The sequence below is a fragment of the Falco cherrug genome, chromosome 1 (assembly GCF_023634085.1).
Source record: "Falco cherrug isolate bFalChe1 chromosome 1, bFalChe1.pri, whole genome shotgun sequence".
Taxonomy (NCBI): domain Eukaryota; kingdom Metazoa; phylum Chordata; class Aves; order Falconiformes; family Falconidae; genus Falco; species Falco cherrug.
The window spans coordinates 95,969,717-95,995,832 of record NC_073697.1 but is presented as its reverse complement, the minus strand read 5'-3'; the positions used below and the strand labels follow the sequence as shown (position 1 = coordinate 95,995,832).

Here is a 26,116-nt window from a genome sequence, read left to right as displayed (position 1 = left end):
TTTAAAAAAATTAAAAAAGTATCTGTGGTGAAAAACAACAAAGAATTTGAAAAACAGGATGTTAGTTACATCCTTACAAACAGTTAACAAAATGTGGCCTTGAGGAAAAGAGCAAACACCATAAATAAGTCAAGCTAGAGCACAAGAAGATAAATTCAAGGAGAACCAAATGGTAATGAGACTAAACAGAAAATTATTGGAACTATTGTAAACTACCCTAATTAGCATACTAAAAGATCCACCCTCTAGCAAATACCGACCGACCCCTACTGAGGAAGCCCCCTCTCCACTCCACGGAACATGCACAGTAAAAACAAGAACACTGTACCTTTAAGTGGAGGTAATTGTAAGAACCAATGGAGATTAAGTGTGACTAAATGTGATTGTCAACGGTTATTCAAAGGGTATAAGAAGTTTTACTATGTGTTAAGAGGTGTGCTAGCTTTGTGGGTCTACCACCTAGCATCCATCTCTGTGCAGACATGCAATGACAAGTATCTCGACCCTGTGTGTGAATGGGCTCTTGTACACTGGGTGAAGAACCCAGATCCGGGATGAGAGATGGAGAGGCCAAAATTCTTATATGTGTGTATTGGTTAAAATGCGAAATAAATTAATGGCAGTTAAGATCAGAAAACAAGACTCTTGGCTCTTTCCACTGCTCTGTACCAGTTTAAAAACAAGAACTACATCCATGTGAAAAGCTTAAAAATGTCAGAAATGTGATTGTATGCACTCTGCATGCTAAAACACTGTTATTTTTGGGTGTGCTATAGGGATTTAAGAAGTACTAGTTTCCATGGAAAACTAAATTTTCTAAAACGCAGAAGCAAGAATATTTCACAGTTTTAACATAACATTTATACAGTATATTTTGCTTCTTTTCTTCTCTTGTTCTTTAGGCAAGGGCTTGCCAATGTTAAACTGATTGTCATGACAGTACCAAATAACAAACAGGTATAATCTCTGTATCTGTGTTCTGTTCCTTAGTTGTTATGCAGTCACTCAGAAAAAAAGAGCACGGTGGGTAGGAAGAAAATAAAAGGAGATGGCTAAATATTTGGAGTGAACAGAATTCTCAGGAGCTCAAAGTCAAAACTGAAGTGTGACCACCTATATATTAGGATATATCTATTAGGATATAGCAAGTGAGGGACTATTGTGATGTCTTATGGTGGTGACCAGTGCAAATGGTTGGTTTTTTTTAATGGATTGTTTGGGGTTTGTTTGTTAGCTTTTTTTAATGGTAGGCAGATGGGAGAGAGCAGCAAAATTTACTATTGTCTCATATATCTTCAGATTTCTTTACAGCAGTATCTCTGCTGTATTCAGCATCTACCTTTAAGTAAAGTCAGCAGAGTTAACTGAAAGAGAATTTCAGTTTCATGTAACTGTACAGTTATGCATAATTGTATTATGTCTAATTATACATAATAGTCTTATATACAGAGGCAACATCAATAAACTTCATTAAACTTTCTCAAATTATAGACCTGCTTCTTCATAAAACCTTATACTATTCCATCTAACTCCTTAAGAATCCAGAAATGATTCTGCAAACATCACTCTGTCACCAGTGTATGAGGGGGAAAAAATGTTACTTGTTTCTTTTCCCTTTTTTTTTTATAGATGAGAAGTCTAATGGTTTTTGCATTGCCCACTATGCAAGTGCTCTATTCTTTGGAAGTATCTATTGTTTCTTCGCTTGTTCAAAGTGGGATTGACACAGTATGTTTAGATGATTTTTGTTGTTGTTTTTGCTGTTCTTTGAAGAAATGTATTTGTCTTAATATGTATAATTATTAAAGAGGGTGCTGTGTTATTCTTCTTAAGTTAGAACCAATTTGTGCTAGGAACTGCAGGAACTATACAAAGAAATGTTAAATGATAGCCCCAAAGGATGGAGAAAAATAATTTTAGGCCCAGGTCTACTGCAGTGTTTAATACTACTGCCAGTTGTTCTTGCTGCTGAATACTGTATGAAGTTTTAAGTTCTCTTCCACAGAAAAATGCTCTGGGTTTATTTGGGAAATTTTTTTTAGATGAGAGAACAACTTCTTTTACTGTTTAAACTGCTTCCTTCTAAAGACCTTAACAAAAGAAGGTAAAAAAAGAAAGCAAGAACTTTATGAATTAGCAATGTTATAAAGACTGGTAAAGTGGAGTGGGGATGTGAGAGGACACCAAGTTAGAAGTCTAAGCAGTAGCTCTTCATTGGAATAGTGAAAGTGTTTGTAGTGGATCTGATACACAATAAAATGCAAAGCTGATGAAATTGCTTGCCTTGTATGAAGCACTTGACAGAAATGATCATATATGCAGTTACATAGTGGAGAAAATAATGGCTAATAAATCCCTTTTCTTTGATCTGAGATGATAAAGTTAAGGTGGGAAATGCCAAGGCATGTATTGCCTTTGTAGAATGTAGCATAGAGATCAGATTCTAAATGATGTGAAGATGGATACAGTGTGACCTGGTTATTGTTTGGACAAAATGAGAGTGTAATTTTGAGGAGATGATTCACTCAATGTGAACGGTGTACTGATGGTAATTCAACTGGGATAGCAGAGTACCTTCAGTCTTCAGTTAAGGCCCTGAGAAATTTTAGATAGTGCAAACTGTCCAGGAAATAACTTGCTAGGTTGTTTGGCTTTTTTTAAATGCTTATCTGAGAGAAAGGCAATAGTTTGTTTCTAGATTAAGAAACACTTAATGCATTACAGTTGTGCTTTCTTACAATTGATTTCCCATACCACCTAACGATTTCTGGTATTGCATGCTACAGGATACCATATACTTCTTGGAAGGAATTCATGCAAAACATGAGATGTAAGATAATGTTTTGTTTCTTACTAGGCCATTATTATATAAAAATGGCAGACTGCTTCTAATTATAGTTGTTTCATAGTTCACATAATTCCCTCTCTTCCTCAGATCCTCTGAAGGCCCAGTTTCTATTGTTGTGATGAGAAGTTTAACTGAAGCCTTGCCAGAAAATAGGTAATGTTTTCTATGAAACACAATTTTATTATTATATTTCTTATCTGTGGTTTGGCACTTATGTTGAAGTAGTATACTTAATTTCATCCCTAGGCTAAGTCGCTTACTTCACAAACACAAGTTCACTGAAGCAGAGAGTTTTGCTATTCAGTTTGGACTAGATGTTGAGGTAAGTTGTCTGTTCTTGATAAATACATTTGGAGACTAATTAGTATAACTGAACTTAGGAGTAAGGATCTTGCCCTGTAGTCCAAGGGAAAGTATTAAAAATATTACCAATATAGAGAAATGTTACCTTACAAAGCAATTTGCTATACTTGAAGGCTGATTCAAAAATAGATGACTACGTGGTGAACTATGTTTTTATTTACAGTAACTAACAAACCTTGCAATGAGAAGTGGTGTAGAAGTACATCATCTGATCAAAATAAGTGCAGCTAGATCTAGAGAAGGCACATTTGTCCTTTAAGTAGCAGGAAGCACTGTTGCTAAAAAAAATTCAAAAAAGAATTGTCACATGCATTTATTAACACATAGTCTGGCTTCATTAACTGATTTATTCAAATAATGCAATTTGAATATTCCCTCTGCTTTTTTAAATAAAAAAACAGGCCTAGCTGGTAAGATAAAAAGATACCATGATTGTTAGGGACTAATTTGTAGTGCATTTCTGTAATGAAATCATTCAATGTAAGTGGACACACTTTATCTCAAAAACATTGTAAATGGAAGCATAGAGTTTTCATTTGAAGACTGTCTGCTTGAAACTTAATTGCATCAAACTGAAAACTGTGTTTCTTTTTTAAACAGCTTGTATACAAAGTGAAAGCAAACACTATTATAGAGAAACTAGCTTCAGCTTCTGTTGGGACTTACAGTCGTGAAGTCTGGCTGGATCTTGTGAATGAAGCTAAAGAAAATTTGCAAAAAATTCAAGTATGTTTCTATTTCTACCCTCTTTCTCTAATAAAGTAATTCAAATTATAAAGGAGCTTGAAATTAATTTTAGTTGTTTCCTTATGCAAACAGGATAGTCGGTTTGTTGTGGATTACTGTATAAATGCTCCATGGCCGCTGTATGAAGCCACTCAAGAAATGTTGAACTACGCTAAAGTCAGAGTAAGGGGTTTTATTTGTTTAAATTGCTTATACTTGTCCATTCCTATTACATGATTCTGTACAACTTGAGATGGGGGACATCTTCAAACCAGTTACAGTCATTCAAAAAATAAATGCATTTTAAATTGTATGAAGAAGGAGCAAGGCTTGTTCCAACATCACTCTTGCTTTTACTTAAGGGCAAAAACGAGCTTATAGTTTCATTTTCACATCAGAAAGCAGGTTTTAGTTTTGAGTAGTAGTCTTTTTAAATCCCTTTTAACTACTAATTTTAGGACTAAAAGCTCAAAATGGTTCACCTTTTCTGTTTTCATTATTTTAGTCTTTCCTGTCTTATCAAAGAGTATGAGAGAGATACGTATTACCTGTCTGATCCTGCATGTAGAAATCCAGTCAGAGTCTAACACTGTGAAATACAGACTCCAGTTTACAGAGATACTAAGTTTTTTCTTGTATGCTTATTAAATTTGTAGTACTATCTGGCATGTTCTGCATAGAGTTGTCAGCCTAACCATTTCATGTATTTTTTTCAGATCTTGAAGAAAGATGATAGAAGCATTGCTCCATCATGTGATGAGGCTCCAGTATCCATAACTGAGGTGAGGGCAAACTCCTTGGCCCAAGAGTATCTTATGATAAACAATTACAATGTAGAGTTTTAAAAACTGCTACTGTTGAACTTCTTAAAAGTCTAGCCGAACTTATATTTTGTAGTATGAAAGAGAACCACAGTAATGACAGATTTCAGAAATAAGCAGCTTCTTCAGTCATAGAAGGAATCATTTTCACATGCTTCAGAAATTAGAGGAAGAAGCTTTCTTAAGTGCTTTTATGTATTTAATTTTGTTTCTAATTTAGTTCTGTTGTATACTGGACAGACCTCATCTGCCTTCAAGGAAAATCAGTGTAAAGCTTGAAGCATCTGAGAATTTGGATTAATGCTTTATTAAACAAACTTGCATATGTAATTAACTGAAACTCTTGTAAAGTCTTTCTTTTCCTCTGTTCTTCCTCTTTGTGATTGTTATTCTAATCATCTAATATTACTGTTCAGTAAGACAGATATTGACCTAAATCTCTTGTCTGCATTTTCAGGTATTGAGAGCTCAGGCAAGGCTTACAACTTTTTATGGAGCTTTTGGATCAGAGAAATTCAGGTTTGTTTCTGTTTGCTCATTGATTTAGAGTCAGTGTAATTGTAATGGTTAAGTATGTGCTATTGAAATTAAGAAAAAAGTTTTTTTTTAGTTATTTAAACTTTAAACCCTTCCTTCTCTTCCTGAAGTTTACCATCCTCTACTGTGGAGAAGGGAGAGTACAGAGAGGTTGAATTATCCTGTATGTTGAAAATTTATATTACCTTTTTCACATGCACTATCTTGTATAGATTATTTTTTTTTGTTTAACATATATAGGAGGGGTTGTCATTTTATGCGTACACAATCTAACACTACTGTTGTCTCTTACAGCATGTAATACTACCTAGAAAAGGTTTGAGGTCTGTTGTCCCACCCCGCCCAACTCCTTCAGTATTGACATACAACAATAACAGAGTTTCTTTTCCTCCTCTTGCTTCTAGTGGTATTGCTTGGACAGAATTCTTGAATAACAAAGATATTTTCAAGAATATCCTATTTCAACTAGAAGAAGGAAATTTATCTTGTGCGCAGTACCTCTGGCTTAGGCATCAGGTGAGATGGCATAGGCATTTCCTTGGTATTTATGGAGGGTGTTAAGGTCTCTGAAATTTTCCAGCCTTATTTAACAGAATCAGACCAATGCAGTTATAAAACAGCTCCTCAAAGAAGCAGAGGTCTATGGTAGAATCTCATCCATCATCACAATGATTACCTGTTCACCTAGCTGCTTAGAAGGCTGAACTTTTTATTGATTTAGGAATAAACTGGTATTTCTGATGTCAGAATGCATATTTTGAGGTCTGAAGGACAACAGTTTTTTGATATATTCTGTGGTGGTTATAATTTTCCATTCACCTTATTGCAAGCAGAGCTCTCAGAATTTTTAAGTGGATGTTTGCTGGCTACCTTAAAATCCTTCAAAAATAATCACATAGACTCCTTACTCTGAATGACACATTCATAATGGTGGCTATGGGCTATTATATTCTTCAGTGCAGGACTTTCAGGTCCGTGACTGTTGTTTTCTTAATAAGACAGAACTATAGAGCAAGTTGTGAAGTAATAGGACATGATCCTTCCACTGCAATTTGCAAAGAAATTGATTCACTTAGGACTTGTTTAAGAAGGCCAAGCTGTAGTTGTTCTGAACAAGGCTATATTTTTTATAAAATTCCTGTCTAATTGCTGAGATTTCCTCTTTGTGTGAAATCTATTGCTTCTGCCTATTAGTGAAACAGCTTTACAAAGTATCAGATAAACATATAATTCATATTATCTGTAATGGTTCTGTTTAATATTTCAGGCAGATTTTGAAAGCAGTTTTGATGAGAAAATGCTGGAGAACTTGCTTAACGCCATCCATTTCACTGTTCCTTTGAAGGAACTACATTTGTGGCTTAAAAATGTCGTGGTTCCTTTCTTAAGAAGAGTTGTGCCACAGGGACAGGTAAGACTGACTTAATAAATACAAAATTTGTTTTTCTTAGGCTAAGGTAGTTTTACTCAGACCTACAGACTTATGTCAGAACCTTGTTGCTGCCTTTTAAAGACATTCTTTTCACTACAGTTTATATTTTAAAATCTTGTAAAAAAAATTTCTAATCGCAAATTTTGCTTTGATAGATAGCATAATTCTACTTATAACTGTTTGGTTTTTTTCAGAAAATATTAGCAAAATGGCTGGAACAAGGTGCTCGAAATCTTGAATTAACTGACAAGGTAAGTCATACTGCAGAAACTTTGTGTGTCTTGTGTTTCAATATGTGTAATGTAGTTTGCTAATACCAATTCTTTTGGACAGGCAAATTGGCCAGAAAATGGACTCCAAATGGCAGAGCTTTTTTTTACAAGTAAAAATCAAGGTGAAATGGGACTGACAACTTTTGGCCAGTGGACTCCTTTGGTAAGAAATGTAGCAAATACAAGGATTTGCTACTAAGAGACTTTAGAACATGTGCTCCATGCTAAAGTTGAAATAGATGATAATTAGGTCCCTGTTGGTTTTAGTGAAGACTGACTTAATTCCATGAAAGGAAGGAACTCAGTTCAAGTCTTCTTGGGTTTAAAGATTAAAAAAAAAAAGTCAGTGCAACCTTAATACCCTTTAACAGATGTACTAATAGTCTAAATATGAATAATATTCTTGAATACTCTGTAGCACACAAATAAGCCTGAGTACTACAAAAGACTTAAATTTCATTAAAGATACTCCTTATGAACTTAAATTAGAAACATGTCTCACCTCTGTCAAAATTTTTGGAAATTAACTGCGATTTGCCACGTGTTATGGCCTGGAGAAAACAGGTATTAAAAATCAGCTAGCTGTAACGTTATAAATGCTGAATTTGTGAAAACACAAATTCTGTATGTTATATATCCTAGGTATAATAGCACCTATAAGAGTGGTAGTATGAAAGTGGAGAAAGATAAAACGCAAAGCTAACCAGCTGTGCATTTTAAAAATTGGAAATACTGACATTCTAGTTAGATCTCCTGTCTTAAACTTCTGAATGCCACACTCAAAGTGCATAATGGAAGGAAGAGAAATTTACTCCAAGTCCCACTTTCAACATGTACTTGATTTTCATTGTTGTATGCCATATAAAGGTAACATTTCAGCATGTATATTTATAAAATCTTCAAGACTGCAAGGCATCAACATTGTTTGTTAGGTTTCTTGGAAAACTGCATGTAAAAGAGGGTTCAGACTCCAAAGAAAATGTCGGCGACGCATTCATCTTATCAATCATTAAGACTTTTAGGGAATGAAACACTCATCCCTCTTCCCTGTGCAGGGGCTACTAGCGCATTGCTGTCTTTATATTTAGAATCTTTTCCTAATATCTTACCAGAATCTTCCTTGCTGCATTATAAGTCAACTACCCTTGTCTTATAGCAGAGATGTGGAGAATAATTTTTCTTCGTGTTTATGACAGCCCTTTAATGGTCTTGAAGATTGTAGCAAGTCTTTTATGTTTCACTTCTAAATACTGTTTCAGAGATGTGACTGTGAAGAGGTACATAGGTTAAAGAAGCTGGTAAATGATTTACAAGAGCTGATAAATCTGTACAGAAAATACAACTGCAGGCTGGCACTCTGTGATTTTGAAAAGGTAATTCTGCAGACACTTCAAAAAGTGCTTTTGAGAAATGGATTGTTCTGAGAAGGAAAAAAAATCTTGTAGCATGCGATTTTTAAGTCAGACAAAAGGGGAATCCTGGTGGGGAGTGGTTGTTTAGACTTGTGTTCATAAGCTGCTAAGACTATTTGATATGTTGTGTTTGTTACAAATTTTGTTTCAACCATTGGTATAAATACATATTGTGACAAGATACTATAAGAGGGTTAAACATGGCGTAAACTCCATGATTTGCAGTTCATTACAGATGGTATACTATGGAGCAAGCATTAGCAACAGAGCAATTATAAGTACAACTGAACAATAAGAGGCTTTGTAAAAGAAAGCTTTTATTTGAGTTAAAGATGGATGCTAGTTCTCAAAATAATTTAATTTATTTCAATGGACACTGGATGCTGAATTATTTCCTAGAGATTTAAAGGATCATGTACTAACAGGTGCAATGTTCTAACATGGCATGTTCTGCTTGCTGCCCAGGAAAATGCAACTACTATTGTGTTTCGCATGGTTGATAAAATTTTGGCACCAGAGCTTGTCCCATCAATTTTGGAGAAGTTTATAAAACCCTACCTGTGCGAACATAATCTACAAAAGGATGAACTCCTTCTACAGTATATAAAGGTATCCATATTTTCTTCTTTTTGAAGAAAGCTATTTAAACATGAGTAAGCAGAAAACAAATCTGCTGACCATTTATATTTACACTTGAATTTTAGGACCAGTTTTCAGATTAGCTTATCCTGTCAATGAACTTTTTGATAGTTACTATTTCAGTAATAAGGCATTAACAGATACAAGGGAAGATAGCCAAATCTATGCCTTAATGTAAAAAAAAAAGTTTAATTTTTGTTTCTATTATATACCTATCTTTTCTGATTTAAAATATCCTAATAATTTTTATCAAAATATACAGAATTTGCTGGAACGTTGTTTCACCCGGTCTACTTCCGTATTTGAAACTGCATGGGAGGCAAAGGCAATAGCTGTCATTGGCTGTATCTCTGATACAAATGTAAGTATATTTTATGAAACAGGCATCAGGTGGCTCTAATGCATCAGTTCAGACTGAAACACATAATTTTTATGTAAGCATATGAGTACACTTTTACATGAGTGGTAGGAGGAGGAACAAATAGAATACTGTCTTTTTATTCTATTCTGGTAATCTCCCATGTGATGTTCTTTGCTTGAGAATTTAATTGTAGTTTTGATGTCAGCACTTGGAAAACTCACCAACTTTAATATGTATGAAACTCAAGCTCTACAATGTTGTAAATTACTGTAAGCATTTTCTAATCTAAACTGACACATCTATTATGAAAATGAATTCCCTTTATGCAAGTGAAGATTGGGCAAGGAAGTAAAATGCTTGTCTAAATGAATCAATCACATGTGAACAATACTTCAAGAGATTACCTTGTAACTTACTTTGAAAATTAAGCTCTTCATGTTCCTTTTATAGCTGAAATTTGATGCAGTTCTACAGTTAATGCATAGTGCTATGGTACCGTGGAGTGCAGCAGTGGAGCAGCTGGTGAAACAGCATTTGGAAATGAATCACGTCAAGTAAGGCAACATTCACAGTCTATGCCTTGGTTTTGTGTGTACTTTCAAGTAGAATTCTGTTTTTGCAGGAGAGAAATACTGTGTATCTGATGTAGTATGATGATTAATAATAGTCTAATTTCTCCATAGAGTAAAGTTACTGCAGGAAAGTTACCGACTGATGGAGATGAAGAAGCTTTTGCGAGGCTATGGGATAAGAGATACTAATCTTTTAAAGGACAAGAAGATGATAATGGTAATTGATCAGCATTACTCTTATTTCTGTTAAACAAAAATCTCTACACTTACCTGCTTGTATTTTAATGGGGTATTAGAAGCCAGACTTTTCAAAAAATCTTAGCAACTGGTAGCTTCCACTTGTTACCAATATCCATTTTTCTTGTCCTGTTGGAACATGGTTTTTGTCTAAAAGCCTACTCTTTTTTTTTTTTTTTTTTTTTTAAATTAACAGATTAGTTTAGCCCAACCTGATTAGCACAGCACTGATAATATAGTATTTTCTGTATGGGGGAGGTGGAAAAAAAAAAAAGAGGAAACTAACAAAATGGAAGGCTGACTCCTCTCAAGACTTCAGATCTGGTTTCTCCTAAAGTCACAGTGAATAATATTTGGTGATATTTTTAAGGGTTTTGTTGTTGTTTTGTTTTTTGCTTGTTTTTTTTAGCATTTCCCCTCTACTGGGGGAAAAACATGAGTATTTCTGGAAAAACTCCTTGCCATCCTGTGGAGCCAGATGAGTCCCCTGAATTTTTAGAGTTCACAGGATAATTCTCTTTCCCAAGCCAAATCATCTCCCAGTTATGCTTTAGACAAGCCTTCTCTAGATCCAAGTTTTAAACTTCTAGGTAACTTGCTTGGTATGAGCTGTACAATCATGATGCAGAAATAGTGTATAAAAATTAATTCCTTTGTTACCTTGTACATCAACAAACTAAAGTTTGTATCTGATCTCTTACAGAGGCTAGTGAAATACATTCTTAAACAAGATACCCCTACTTCTTTGGAGGATGCTCTGAAAATTGTAGCAGCATATATGTTGCCCACTGTGGAAGTCTACATTTTGAGGATGATAGATCTGATTGACAAAGAAAGGGTACTGAAATACTTCATGTCAATTGATCTCAGAATTTAAAGACACTGAGGCCTATTTTCAAAACAGGGACAAGTTGTACTACTTGCTGAAATCTTACGCATGGTTTACATAGAATTTTTTAAATACGGTTCTATTAATTGTACACATAACTGTCTATACTTAACATTGAAAATGAGACCTTTGTCAGAGCTTTAAACACCATGAGCCATCTTCATTTGTGGCAAAAAAGGATGAAAAGTATGACCCACAACATACAATACAAGTTTGGAATTCAAGTCTACATATTTTCACATACTACTGTTGCTACAGTTGTTTTGGGGCAAGTTGCTTTCTTGCCAACAAAAAAATAAATATATCCTTCTGAGACATGCTTTCTTCTGATGCACCCATACCCCATGAGTACAGACCTGCCCCTTTAGTATTGAAAGCACCTGAATGTTGTCTTTGAATGTTTATCTGTTGGTATGAAGTTTTCTTCCAAGTTAATTTCAAGTCCCAGTTTAACAAAAAACTCCCTGAAGTTATCTTTAAATTATATTGATATCCTAACTAGAAACATCTACTTTTGCTTGCTGCATTATAGTAGGTGTGATTACCCTTATGTCCTGTGGTTGTCCCTGGTTATTTTATTGAGATCTCTTTAAGCTGAAGAAAAGGAGGTTTTTTGATTAAAGGAATCAAATTAACTCCCCTGCAAAACAGCTTTTCTCATGTTAATGTTTGTTCTGACTTATTAGCACACGGATTATTGATAATCATACTGTTTTAAAAACATTGCATAATTGCCATTTAACAAAACTGCATTTTAATTTGCTTATTATAACCCTTAGTGAGTAAGCACATAGATTTTACTGAAAGCCTTACAGATTTATTAAAAACTATTCAGGGACTTTAAGGAAGTCATATCATAGCAACTCTATTTTATAAAGAGATTTGAAATTCATCCCCAGAATATTAATCTTACCCAAGTGGCCATCATGTAACCATTGTATGAATTGCTTTTCCAAAAGTAAATGCCCTTTTCTTTTGATTATTTCTGGTTTACTTTTTTTTTTTTTTTTTTTTCCCCCCCCTCTCTCTCTCTCCCCACCCCACCCCACTCCAGGGAGAGGAATCTCTGACTTTATTAAAATCTCTGGCTCCTGCTGAAGCTGAGAAGGTTGCAGAGAGATTGAGTATGTGGGGAACCCTGGTATTACAGAATAAAGCAGATAACCCTGAAGAGGTACCAAGTCATTTGACATTGTAAAGTGTGTGCACAAATAATTCAAAATACTATTCTTATGCAGATGCTTAAAAAAAGGTAGGGGATGCAAATGTAAATACTGTGTCTTCCAACAAAAAGGAGTGATGAACTGGTGCTGCTTTGAGCAACAGGTTAGCCTAGGTAACCTCCTGAAGCCTCTTCCAGCTTGGGTTTATTCTGATTCTGTGCACTATGTAATATTTTTGTGTTATTTTTAAAGGCATCTCCACACAGTGGCATGTCTATCTGAATTCAATTAATAATTTATAAATCTTGCTGGATTATTACACCTCTAGTCCTATCTATTTTCCTGTTCTTTCTTTAGTTGCTTGGAAAACATCTATTTAAAAACTGTAGGTGTGGCTTTGCCATGCACCAAAGTGGGTTGAAGCTTCACATGTGACAGTATGCATTTCTGTCTCACAACCCCAGAAGAGAATTTTTGTTAACAGTTGATTTAGGGAGTTATTCTGGGCAAGGGAAGGACAAACAAAGGGAGAAGGGTGGATATTTTCAAAACTCCTGTGAGAGCTAACAGACTGTGTGGAATATGTACATATTACAGCTATAAAATATTTGCTATTTCTGTAAAGGATGCATATATGCAATAACTTTGTTTCCTTCTTTTTCAACTAGTTTTATCTTAGACTTGGTAATTGTTGCTTTGTAGACATTTGTAGAGCATTGCCTATTAATAGAGTGGAAGCCTGAGGGTTGCTGTCTGTTACTGGCAACATTTTGACCAAACAGAGTATTAACCTCTTCCTTTCTGCAGCACAAAATGCAAATGTTGATGACTAAGACACTCGTGGAAATCCTTAAATTCCTGTTCAGCCTACAAAGAAGTAAGCCACAACTTTAAAATCTTACGTTTTGTTTGTAAATGGAGGCAGGAAGTAATTGTTTTTCATCTCCAACAGACAATCCTCTGAAAAAAGATGAATGTGAAGCAAACCTGAAAATGTTTGAAACACTTGCTACCCTGCAGGTAGGTATCTTTATAGTTTTAGACTGCTTTTGATTTACTGTAGTTATTATAATTGTTCTTATAACATGGATGATATTAAAAATTAATTGTATTTACAACTTGTATGCAAAGGTTGTTTTTATTACTGACTTCAAAGAGATTCTAAGGCTCATCAAGCAACTTTAAATAGTACCTGGGAAAGTTTCCAATGAGTAGAATTCAGTTGTCCATTTAAACCCAAAAATTAGATACCCTCTCAGAAATCTTAATTGCTTCAAAGATTTAGTAATACGGTACTGTAATATTTTATTAAGTTCCTATCATGGTTTGTAAACTTTAATTATTTAATGCAGCATTTGAGCATGCAATATCCTTTAGGGTTTTTTTTATTTTGCTTTACCTACTGTCTAGCGATATTCTCTACTTTATTACATAAATCAGTTGGTAGACACTAGTAAAGTCAACTTCATACTGCAAGTATTCCTCTAAGAATGAAACAGGAAATAAACTTTTTAACAAAAAAACCCGCAATATTTTTAAAAGAAGTTACATGAATACAAATATATAATTTTTTTGTTGTTGTTGCAGGAAGATTTTGATATTTTTCTTTCAGTTGAAGAATTTAGGAACCCTTCAATGATGTCTAGGCTTCTTGAGAATCACATAAAAGCTTATGTAACTGTCAGATCTCTGTCAAAGTCTAGAAAAGTGCAAACAATTAATTATAATTCAGAAGATGGTAAAACCAAGAACCGTTGTACTGAATCAAGGTTGCACAGACTGGCTTTGCTCCTGCAAAGGTCAGAGCAAGAACTGGGAGAAAAACTGGTCTTGAGAGCACTAGATGCTGGAAAAGTTGAAGATGCTGTAAAAATATGCAGGTAAAACTGCAAAGGTTTTCAAGATTATAACTTTTAATGGGCTTTTCTGCACTATTTCTGATACTTTGCAGAAAAAAGTAAATGTAGAGCAAAGGAAATCATATTTTGTTTTAGGTTTTTGCCTAAAAATGAGTGTTTAAGAAATATGTTTATATTGCTTGTATGCAATACTGAATGTAGAGTGAAGTAGCTGTCTCTGAAAATGGCCATTGGTTTTTGCCCTAACGTGATTACTAAGTGAAAAGATTCCCTACACTTTTATAGGAGAGATAAGTAAGGCATGATATTAAATGACCATTATGAGAGTTTCTCAGCTTACACAGATAGAACTATAGTACACTGACTGTATGTACCATGTCATAGTTTCTAGCTGGTCTCTGCCTCATGCCTACCTGCCCCCAAAAGAGACCAGATGAAAATATTAAATATAATTTTTATTACTAATGTGTTTTATGTGCTGCAGTATATGTCTCTAAGGTAAGCTCCACTGTAATTTTTCACTTCAGTCACAAAAGTTTTAGTTGCAGTAAGTCATATAGGTGAAATAAGTAAGAGAGAATTAAATAGTTCGAACAGAATGTAGCCTTAAGTAAAAGCCCTAAAGACTAGTATTTTTAATATCCTTTGTTGTTGTTTTTTTATTAATAGGGAGTTCTATGAAAATCACGCTAATGAAGAAACAGGGAAGCTGCTGTTTTCAGCATGTCAAAGACTTTGTCATATGTTGGGAGCTGATGTTCCAATGATCGCTCCTAATGACATGAATCTTCCAGCAGTGATCTATGAAATGGCTTGCCAAGCAGCTACAGTATGTAGTCCAGGTAATTACTATTATAATTTATTTGTGTTCGTATTGGGAATCCAACTTCCCAAGCAATATTTAATAAACCTGAAAACAAAGTGAATTTCTAGATATGCCTTTGTAAAAGTAGGTGCTGCAGCAAATTGTTTCCTTTTAAATAGGACCTTCCAGTCCCAGTATGCTAATGATCTTAATATTTTTACAGATTTACTATTAGATTGTCTAGAACTATGTAAATATACTTTGGTTGCCAAGGATGCTTACACACAGTGCCAAATAGAAAACTATGGATTTACAGCAAAGGTATTTTCTGCTAACTTAAATACATTTTTATTAACATATGTGATGTCTTGGTTGACTAAATAGTGTTCACTGTACATATTTTTTATTTTCTCCCATTTCTCCAGCAGTATTTAATCAGCTTGTTTAAAAAGCAAACAACAAACCTCCACCCCCCACCCAGCTCTACAAATAAAAAATTTCCTGAATATGTGTGTACTTCAACATAAAGAGTAAACTGGTTTGAATACTAAACACAGTGCAGCTGTGACACAAGCAAAAGTAGCATTCTCAACTTATGTTTCAGTGTAGTAAATCCTGCTAATGTAACTGAAAATAATAATTTTATTTAATAGCTGCTGCCAGGACTGCTAGTGATTGTAAAGAGCTGACTTTATAAAAGCTTTTTTTTTTTTTTTTAATAGGTAAAATAATGGCAGGAAGAGTTTGATTTTTAAATGCATGTATTATGTGAAGGCATTCCCAACAGTTTTGTACAGCTTTAAGATGGATCAAGTTCTTGAATAGCACCTTTGTTTTTAGTCCAGGTCAAGCAGTGCTTCAGGCTGCTTGAAATGAATGGCCTCTTACAGTTTGAGTGGAGTAGATCAAAGTGGCTAGGCAAGCATATTTATGCACTGAATGTCATTTTTCAAAAAAATTATCCATTTGAAAAATGTTTGCTTATAGTATTTGGCCAAGAATGTTTATGAAAGCCTCCATTAAAATAATTAAGAATGCATTTTGGCTGTACAACTAAATAACTGCCACATTAAAGAGAAATGTGGCCATTCTAAGTAGGAAACATGTTTAATTCTACTAGACATTTAACAGAAAGTAGTGTAGTAGAATCCATTTTCAAATAGAAGATCATGTTCCATTCCTGTATTCAGAAACTGGAATCTCTTGTAACGCTTAGTTTGTTTAATAGGCTTACTAGCTATTATTTTTATTGTGTATACTTTTGACAATATTCTTATTTAGACAACATCCTTTGGAGGAGATAAAGATCCTTATGAAGAGTGGACTTATGATGACTTCTTCAATGAAGATGGCATAGTTCTAGATCCACAGATAGCTCTTCCAGTTGCATATGAGACTATCTCTTCTCTTCTGCCTGTTTGTGGTAAACTTGCTTTCCTGAACATTGAGTCAATATAAAATCTGTATTTTGTATTGTTTTTTGTCTAGGTATATAAATAATGCAGCACTTGTGTGGAAATTACCACCTCAGAAATCTCAGTTAGACAAACCCACGGAAGAAATACCCATTGGAGGGGTATAGAATGTAAAGATTACTGGGCTTTGTTCTGGTTCAGGAAGAATCTGAATGACAAATGTCTGAAAACATGGAGAATGCTCTAGAGAAGTGTTACTATAAACTTGCCCTGTTCTTAGGATCTTCTCTAGGCATCTTCTGGTAGCCAGTAATGGAGAGAGGATTTTATTGAGATTAATTTCAACTTATTCTAAAATGATTGTCCTTGTATTATATACCATTGTAGTTACACACAAGTTTGAAAATTTCAAGTATTATAAATAGAGCCTACAACATTGTAGGTACCGAAAAAATACACTTTCAGCTCTCTGAAAGAAGCACTGCATATTTTAGAATTATTTATTTTTAATACTACTTGATGTAAATGCTTTCTTTCCTAATGTGTCACTGGTGTATTAAAAAGCATATAATTGCAAATACTGTTGCACAGTGCTAAATCTACCTATACAGGACATGCTTATTTGATTGATTTGAATACATTTGTTACCTTCACAGCTTAAATGTTTCTGTTGACTGTCTCATCAAGACAAAGGCATTTGTACACAAAGTAGTTACTGAAAACTGTTGGCTTGTATCCCTTTGTGTGTTTCAAAAGATATTCCTTCCTAGGAAATAACTTCTGATCAGGCACAGTTAAAAATAGCAGTCCTGGCTCCTAAAGTTCATGTGTCTTTATTTCATGTACTGTCCCTGAAGTACAGTATTTTTAAGGTACTTCCAGGCTTCATAGTGTTGCTGAGATCTTGGCACACTGCTGATGGGTATTTGTCTGTCTTTCAGAGAACAAGCTGTATCCTTTGGACTCTACAAGCCTGGCAAACGGTGCATTTATTAAAGGTACCATAATGGCTGATTCACCACACTAATAGTATAAACCAGACCACTAGAAAATGTGAGGTTTAAATTAAACCTACACAAGCATGACTAACTCGCAGTTTTTTTAAAGAGGTGCCTAGAAGTTCCACTTAAAGCCATATTCTAGGGGAATAGCTTGGTTCAGCACAGAAGACACCAGTTTGGATGCTAATTGTTATCATTCAGACATGATTTTGAGCATTTGTCAAAGACTGTACTTCAGGAGTTCTACCACTGTGAGCTAGGATTCATTACAGGCCTTCCAAGAAGATGACCAGCTTTGCGTTTTTGAACTAAAATAGTGTATTAAAAGCTCTGAAAATTTAAGGTTTCAAAGGGATCTAAAGCTGATCTTGTGTCTTAAATTTAATGAAGAAAAGGGAAACTGCTCTGATATTAATTCCAAGAACGATATGATTCATATAAATATACTAATTATTTTCTGGTGTTGTTTGTTTTGGAAATATATCACAGGACAGAACCGTCTGCTGCCAGCTAGAACTCCCATCTGTGCAGTGCTACAGAACCTCATGGAGTGCAGTCAGTGTGAGTTGGCTTTGCGGGTCGTACTCTGCTCGTTTGGATCCTGTCTTCAGCATGGTATATCAAATAACATGGATTTTTCCCTGAGTGAAAAGGTATGGCAAGGACAATGCTGAATTTTGCTGAGAGTGAATCTTAGAAGTATGCCAACTATTAACAAGTTTAGAGTAGTTCTGTAAGAATTTGATAGGTATGGGAGAGGCTATCGCTGCGACCTTTTAAAAATTACTACCATTTGATCAGATGTTGGGTCATTTTGTGAAAGGAGTTGGTAGTTTCTTCTCTATTTTCCATGGTCCTCTGTTTCTCTTTGCTAAGTATGTTCAGAACTAAACTTCTAGTCTCTGTAGGGAGGCAAGGAATAAAATGAATGTTAATAACTGTTTATTATGTTCTTTCAAATTGTTTGATCCTTGGTTAGTATGGGAAAAGTTGCAAGTAGAATATTCAAGAAACTCTTCTCGTTCAAAAGCACTTGGAAACAAATCCTTTTTCTATCTAGAAGAGATCTTTACAAGACCTTAATTAAATCTGAAAATACACTTGCTGTCATAAGTCATATTATGTGACCTATCACATGACAAAAGGAGTTGAAGGATTAGAATTTATTTTTAACCATGTGCTGACTGCCATTTTTTTTTTTTTTTACAATAGCTACATGATGGCAATACAATAGCTGAAACCAAAAGCTTTCTTGTTGCTATGAAACAGAAGTGTACTTCAGTAATTTTGACCACTATCCTGACCTTATTACACAAGGTAAGAATATTCTGAAAAGGATAAGAGTGAGCCCCTTTCTGCTGCCCTGTCAAGAAAGGAGCTTCCCTTCCTATTGCAGAAGCCTATTCTGAAATTGTCAAGTGGCCAAATGCCACAAAACCCATGCATTGTGGAAAGCTTCTCAGAAAACCATAGCAAAGGTGAAGGGAAGTACTGAAAGCATTGCAGTGGCAGGAAGGGACTGGGTTCCACAACCTTATGTCTCAACACCAGAATGGGGCAGGGGAGGGCTGGGTGGCCTGACAGCTTTGCCTTCTGCAGTCCCAGCTGCCTCACCTCCCACCACAGCCAGAGCATATGTTTCTGAACAGCCTTTGCACAGACACCACCTTGGTGGCAGCCACGTGTTGTAGCCCTGCTGTATTTGAGCCTCTTAAAGACAGTGGCTTTTTGATCACACACTATTTGCTTCTGCCTGAAAGGTTATATAGAGTGGGAGCTTCATCTTTGAGGGATCCTTTCAGAACTCCTAAATTATAATAATGGCCTTTATGATCTGTAGGTATCCTTTATCTAATTTTCAATCCTGGTTTCTTTTAGATTTGTAGACTTCTAGTTGATGGGAATTTTTAAAACAGCTGTCTGCAAAACCTACAATATACCATCTTCTAAGGCAGTTTAGACTAAGGAAAGATACTTTTAGACTGGCTTCAGTATACTTCAATTTTTAAGTTCTAAACCTGAAATGCATTCTTATTCTCATATTTCCTCCAACTTAAAGTCCCAACACACCTCTAAATTACAGAGTACTTTTCAAGTGTTATACTTTGTACAAAGAGACCTATTAAAATAAATTCCTAATGTTTATAATTTTCTCTTTTTTTCTTCTTCTCTTTTTCCTTCCCCCCAACGAAGGTGTTTAACTGTCGAGACATAGATCAGAACCTGGCATTGGGCTATTGCACAGTTTTGCCCAAGGAAGATATGTTCAATAAGCTGTGGGACGTCATAGACAATACATGGCAAAATTACAGAAAAGTTTTGGTAAATTCACAAGGGAATGTATTTCTTCAGCAAATAGAGATTGTTAAAGAGTTTCTTTAAAAAAGATGTCAGCAATATCATATGGAAGTGCCATTATTAAGGCTATAGCTCTTTGAACATGTTCGTCATTTAGGGCGCCACTGAGAGAGAAGCTACCTCTCTTTGCCACAGTGTAAGATTGTGCACAGGCAGTTGCTGTAAATAGTTAGCGTGATAAAAGTCCAGCCATTATATTACCTCATCATGACTTATTCCAAAGCCTGAAATTGTTTATTTCAGGTCCCATCATAATTTATACCCACATTATATTTTGGAAAAATTGTTCTCTGATAGCAGTTGTCAAGAATGGAATGAGTAAATAAATACATCTATTAAAATATAAAGGAAGATGGGAAGTAAGGCACAACAAAGAAATGGGGAGAGACAGGATCATAAATTTGGAGAAAAGATGATGTCTAAAAAATACCTTTTGTATTAGTTTCACTAGTACCATACTAAGAATATTTTTGAGGAAGAAACCCAATTTTAAAGTAGTTTTGAACTGCTGACTCAGGAGGTGGGGTGATCTTGGTGCTACCTTCTGTGAGGTTTGTTTTTCATTTTACACACTTGTGTGATCATGTATGAATTGTTTTAAGTTCCTCTAAGGATTTAGACCTTGGGATTCCAATATTCAGATTTTTTATTATACTTTTAGACATTTCCCTTCTCACTCTTTTTAGGCAGTAGCTCTGATTGGAGCACAGCTTGCTAACCAATGTGGTGAAGCAGAAGAAAAAAAGAAATTCCAAGAATTGGTTACTGATGCAGAATGGGGTATCCAACTTGGTAAATTTGGTGTAAGTTTGATTGATTGATTTTAGGGTTTTATGAACTGATGAAATGTCAGTATGTTCTGAGATATATTGTGACTTTTAGTTTTCCAATTCCAATGTAAGGAAAGTTGGGGGTTTGTTTGGTTTTTAATTTTTCATTCTGCTTGTCTGCTTACATAAACCTCAGAAACTTGAGATACACAATAATTGAGGGTGCTAAAAAAGAATTTTTAAGTGCTTAAGTATTATTTGGCACAGGGCACAGTCAGCAAATGCACTGCGTTTTCCTGCTCTGAAAGTGTCTGGATTGAAGGTTAACTATATAAGGAATTAGTAGAAGGTTAACTATATAAGGAATTAGTCTTGATATTATCTAAAAGACTTCTTTGGGAAAAAGATAAACTGTTTATTTATCTGTAGATTTCTTTCGAGACTGTATTTAGACAACCAGCAATAAGGAAAAAGGAACTCATAAGAACACTGGTACAAAATCCAAAAGTGGACACAGATCTCATATTGAATTACTGCAGGTAATAGTTAAGAAAATCAATTGTGCTTAACTGTTGCTGTAATAATAACCATGCCTACTGAAATCTATTTTGGTTTAAATATATCCCAATTAATGTAATAGGCAATTGGCGGGGGGGGTGTGTGTGGTATTTTTAAGTATTAATCAGAATGCATACTGGTCTCTGGTCAATTTATTCATAAGGAAATATGCACCTTGATGACACCAAAAGTCACAGAGAAAATAATATTCTGTCCTCTCCTAGCACTTTCATGCTGGACAGTGATGCCGCACTGCAGCTTTGCATTGAAACACTTCTTCTCCAGAATGCTAATACAAATCATGTTGAAGATGACTCTGCAGAATACAGCAAGAAGCAACCTCATTCCACATTACTAGCTAGAGCACTAGAAATTATTCCTCTACTGAAAAGTACGAAAGACCTGGTCACTAGCCTTAGTGGAATATTGTACAAGGTAAAAAAGAAAAAAACCAAACAACCAAAACCCCCCACAAAAAAAAGCACAACAAAACAGGCAAAAGGAATCCCTGGAGTATGCATCCAGTCTCAAATACTGCACATCTCTTGAATGACACAGATTAAAAATTCCACGAAAATTTGAAAAGATTGTATTTTTTCATATTTTGCAAAAGAATGTATGTAAGTTTCAATTTTCTATTTTTCTAGAAGAAAAAAACCCAGAGCAACATACCTAATTTTCTTTAAAGACAGGTAGAGTCTTTCTTCCCACTTGCCTTAAAAACAATCAGAAAATAATCAAACTAAAACGTCATTTCTAAGTACCATACCACAGTGGAAATATTTCAAAGTGCGACATTTAAAATAGATAGGGGCAAAAAAAAATATATCTTGAGGGTTTTTTGTTTGCCTGGTTTTGTTTTCTGTTGTTGGGGGGTTTAGGTTTGTTGAGTTTTTTGGGGTTTTCCTCCTCATAATTTCGTGTTTGGTCTTTCTGCAATAACCTGACAATTTTTTTAGGATTTAGGACTATGTAGTGGAAGTCGGGGGGGGGGGTGGGTTTTGGTTTTTTTTTTTGAGAAACATGCTTATATTGACATCACACTGAAGAAACAGTACAGTTGGTATTAAATTTGGGAAAAGTTAAGACAGTTGTATGCTTTTATAAGAGAAATCTTTTAAAATAGATCATTATTTTCAACAGCTTGATCCTTATGACTATGAAACTATTGAAATTGTCCTGAAAGCGATGCAAAATGCTGATGAAAAGAACACCAGTATCCGGCTAAATCAGGTATGTCCAAATATATTGCTGTTACCTTGCTAATGGCATTTCTATTCTACTTTGTCTATTTATTAGTGTAGCTATTCAAGAGTCTGTTAAAATTAATTGAATTCTTCTATCCACACAGCACTCATTCAGAAAATGGCATTTAAGAAGTAGTGATCTCTAGCTATTTCTCAGCAATGGCTCATAGCAGGGATAAAAATAAAAACTACAGATATGCCAAAACATACAATCTATGCCAAAAAAGCCTTATGGCTCCAGGACATAAGTGTGTTTACTGGAGGGGCGGGGGGCAGGGAGGGGTCAGGGAGGAATATAGTAGTTCTGTGGGGTTTTTGCTTTTTTCCTTATTTTTTTTTTCCTATTTTTTTTTTTCTTTTTCCCCCAGGCTTTGAGCCTTCTCAAGCATCTGGAATCTTACAAAAGAATTTCTCCACCAGTAGACGTAGAACACCAATATGTTTTAGAGCGTGTGATTCCCTTATCTCCAGCTGCTCAAACCAGACTGCCCTTTCATCTGATATTCTTTAGAACAGCACAGTGTTTCTGGAACATTATATGTATGTTCAGTGTTTTTCATGGCTAGATATATGTATAATTCTCTGCTATCTGTGAACTTTAAAGTTCTACTGTATATATTTTATATTATTTGGTTTTCTTTATTAATACAGTTTTCATCCCAAGTACTTCTGAAAACAATTGGGCTCCTAAATTGCTACTGGTGGGGTTAACTGGCTTTCAGTGGAGCTAAGATGATACATACAGTGCAGAATTCTGTCCTCCAAGTCTTTTCTTAGGACCTTTCAAAGACCAAAGTAATTCACATATCCCACTTCCCAGGCCAGTGTGGATAATTAAGATTATATTCTTTTTCTCCTAGTGGAGGTCTGCATCTAACAATAAACTGAAAGTGCTTAATTTCATAGAGAAAGCCGCAAGCAGACTGCGATAATATCATAGGCATCTGTCTCTTTCCTTTCAGCTGCAGAGCTCAGTGAGGAATCCTTCCCAACACTTCTATTGATTTCCAAACTAATGAAGGTAAAGTAGCATCTTAAAAGAATTTATTTCAAAATTATCATTCCACCACCCACACCCACCCCACCACCCAGGAAAAAAAAAGAGCTTTTATCTGTCTTTTGCATGATGTTGTCCTCAATTTTGTCCTCACTATAGAACTTCTGGCAACTCTTATCTACTTCAATGTTTTTCTAGGTTTCACTGGATACCTTACACATGTCTGCAGCTCGACATGTCTTTGAAAAAAAACTGAAACCAAAAATATTTGAAATGAGGAATGCAGGATATACATCGGTTGTTAACAAGGAAACAACTAAAACTGTGCAGACGATTCAGTCATACCTGCTGTCTATAATTAATCCAGAGTGGGCTGCAGCTATTGCTCACAAGATTGCACAAGAATTTCCAATAGGTAAAATGCATATGTCATGTAAAGTAACACCAGGAGGAGAATAGTTTTGAGAAAAGAAAAGCTAGCTTGTGACCAAACATTTGTCCAGTATTCTTGGATAAAACCCGGGGAAGTTTGAGAATAAAAATGCATTTGTCTCCTACATCAAACTTTGAACAGTAGGTTAGAAAAACAGCCATTTCATTACACAGCATTGCTATTACATGCTTTTTTCTCTCTTTTTTTAAGCCATGTTTTCTTGCTTAAAGTTTCTGCATGTTCATACCATCTTCAAACATGTTTATCAGCAAAAACAAATATTTCAGCCAAATTCAAGCTAGCTTCTCTTTTATCTGAATCCAAATAGATAATATTTTTTGCTCTTCAGGCACAAGAGTTTTCCTAATATTTTAAATAGCTTCTACTTTTTTTTTTTGATTCTTTAAAATCAAATGAATATACTGTATACTGTGGAAAAGACTAATGAAAACTTACTTTATTTACTTCTCCCCCCCCCCCCCTTTTTTTTTTCCTTTTAAAAAGGTCCTGACTATGTTCAGGCATTGAAATTCTGTCTCTCTCTAACTGAGAAATGGCTAAAGAATACTACAGTTAAGGTAACAGTAAACTGCTGGAAGACTTGTTGTATAGTTGGGTACTTACATGAGCGTTTTGTCTTGGGTGTTTTGCGTAGTGGCATCTAAACTGTACCATAATCAACCCTGATATGGGAAGTACTTTCTTTTGGGAATGTAACTGTGTAAGTGACCCCCTCTGAAGAACCCTCTCTGTCCAGTAACATTCTTCTCACAACTAGTAAAAATTAGGCTTACAGTTCTTGTACACTGGACAAAAAATGTACGCTTTTAAGGAAGAATAATAAGTTCTTTCTTGTGTTGTATGCATCTGTTCCCACTGTTAAATCAATAGCATTATTAACTTTTAGTTTGAGTTCCAAGATTCTCTAGCTATTTATAGTAGTATGTATAAAGAAAATCTGCTTTAAGTTGATTCTCAGGCTAATTTTTAAAGGCTTGGTAGGGGAAGGTGAATAAGAATCTCATCCTTGCTTATAAATATTAAACTTGCTAGGGAGTTGTTGCAACACAATGAATACTAGATAATTCTCTGATACTCAGTCACATCTTTACACAGAAATGTGCCAAAATTAAACTAATTCTAGCAGCCAGAATTTAATATTAAATTTTTTTCTTCTCCATCTTGCCTCACAATGTCTTAATTTTTTGTACTGGTGCATATTTTATTTGGCTTTTTCACAACATACCTTTGTTTACAATTTTTTTTTTTCAAAATACATTTTCTCGCTAGAGCATCATGGTTGATACTGTCTATTTACAGAAAAAATACCTGCAGATACAGGTATGGGGATGCATCTGAAGAACAGATCTTGCTACTCAGTTCACTGTTTTAGGCTGCAGAAAGTTAAGATGATTTTTTCTAGTGCTTTTGAATAAAAGGACATTGTTTTATATAAAACTGTTGTGTTTTGCTAAAGGATGACTCACGTGAAAAAGCAGAAGTCCTACAGAAGAAATTATATATTCAGTATAAGCTATCAGCAACTGAAAATGTTCTAATAAAGCATAACTTGAACACAGGAGAGCATTTAAAAGCTATTGGGAAACCAGCAAATCTTATCATTTCACTATACGAACACCACAGTATAGACCAAAGAATCCAAAATCCAACTGGTAGAGATTATCCAGGTGAGTATCCATAATCTAGTTTCAAAAGAGCAAAAAGAAGTTCTTTAAAAAATGCTAAGTTTGTAAATATATCATCTCTACCTATTTATGTAGATATCCATATGGCAGCTAAGGAGATAGCTGAAATTAATGATTTGGATATGAACAAAATTTGGGATAAACTGCTGGATAAATGGCTATGTCAGAGTATACTGCCCTCAGAAGTAAGTCATCACTGGAGATTTGGTTTTGTAGAAAAACGATTGATTGCATAAAATATATATACTTTTATCACTGGTCGAAAGACTAAGTTTTATTTTGCACAATTTGCCTTTAGTGCTTATGAATCTATTTAAGATGCATCTGAATTCAGACTGCTGATAATTTCAGTACCTTTCTAATATTGTTGCACACCACTGTTTCTAGTGAGAATGATTTGAAATGCTTTCCCTTCTCTCTGTATAGAGATTAAAATCTTATTTTTGGTGCTACGGTAAAGGAGTAAAGGAGTTGTAAATATATTAGCCTCATCAAACAATGATTTGAGAATCGGAAATAGAATTAGTCCTCTCCTGTTGCAACTTGGGTAACAGAGAGTTAATTGCTGACTATGCAGCTGGATGAGAAAGAGCAGGGAGCAGGCATTGCCTCTGCTTCAAAAGACCAGTTAGCAGGCTGAGGAATGGCAGTGGCTGCCAAGCATACAGTTAAATAAAGAAAGGACTGATAAAACC

The 26,116-nt window shown here is 34.9% G+C and overlaps 1 protein-coding gene across 4 annotated transcripts in view; it reads left to right on the top strand.

The window, feature by feature from the left end:
- KNTC1 (kinetochore associated 1) overlaps positions 1-26,116 on the top strand; it is a 41,439-nt gene that overhangs the window by 5,574 nt on the left and 9,749 nt on the right. For all 4 annotated transcript variants that reach the window (XM_055709645.1, XM_055709651.1, XM_055709637.1 and 1 more), the window contains exons 12-51: positions 903-957; positions 1,630-1,728; positions 2,787-2,830; positions 2,936-3,001; positions 3,095-3,170; positions 3,812-3,937; positions 4,031-4,120; positions 4,654-4,719; positions 5,216-5,277; positions 5,700-5,811; positions 6,563-6,706; positions 6,922-6,978; positions 7,061-7,162; positions 8,259-8,372; positions 8,877-9,020; positions 9,313-9,411; positions 9,862-9,965; positions 10,095-10,200; positions 10,924-11,058; positions 12,164-12,283; positions 13,080-13,149; positions 13,225-13,292; positions 13,860-14,152; positions 14,801-14,973; positions 15,160-15,257; positions 16,218-16,359; positions 17,293-17,349; positions 17,842-18,005; positions 18,565-18,669; positions 19,546-19,674; positions 20,397-20,513; positions 20,910-21,019; positions 21,263-21,473; positions 22,182-22,271; positions 22,654-22,825; positions 23,248-23,306; positions 23,481-23,697; positions 24,220-24,293; positions 25,193-25,403; positions 25,497-25,606. In XM_055709645.1, coding sequence (XP_055565620.1) covers positions 903-957; positions 1,630-1,728; positions 2,787-2,830; positions 2,936-3,001; positions 3,095-3,170; positions 3,812-3,937; positions 4,031-4,120; positions 4,654-4,719; positions 5,216-5,277; positions 5,700-5,811; positions 6,563-6,706; positions 6,922-6,978; positions 7,061-7,162; positions 8,259-8,372; positions 8,877-9,020; positions 9,313-9,411; positions 9,862-9,965; positions 10,095-10,200; positions 10,924-11,058; positions 12,164-12,283; positions 13,080-13,149; positions 13,225-13,292; positions 13,860-14,152; positions 14,801-14,973; positions 15,160-15,257; positions 16,218-16,359; positions 17,293-17,349; positions 17,842-18,005; positions 18,565-18,669; positions 19,546-19,674; positions 20,397-20,513; positions 20,910-21,019; positions 21,263-21,473; positions 22,182-22,271; positions 22,654-22,825; positions 23,248-23,306; positions 23,481-23,697; positions 24,220-24,293; positions 25,193-25,403; positions 25,497-25,606 — 4,591 coding nt within the window. The remainder of the gene's footprint in view (positions 1-902; positions 958-1,629; positions 1,729-2,786; positions 2,831-2,935; positions 3,002-3,094; positions 3,171-3,811; positions 3,938-4,030; positions 4,121-4,653; positions 4,720-5,215; positions 5,278-5,699; positions 5,812-6,562; positions 6,707-6,921; positions 6,979-7,060; positions 7,163-8,258; positions 8,373-8,876; positions 9,021-9,312; positions 9,412-9,861; positions 9,966-10,094; positions 10,201-10,923; positions 11,059-12,163; positions 12,284-13,079; positions 13,150-13,224; positions 13,293-13,859; positions 14,153-14,800; positions 14,974-15,159; positions 15,258-16,217; positions 16,360-17,292; positions 17,350-17,841; positions 18,006-18,564; positions 18,670-19,545; positions 19,675-20,396; positions 20,514-20,909; positions 21,020-21,262; positions 21,474-22,181; positions 22,272-22,653; positions 22,826-23,247; positions 23,307-23,480; positions 23,698-24,219; positions 24,294-25,192; positions 25,404-25,496; positions 25,607-26,116) is intronic.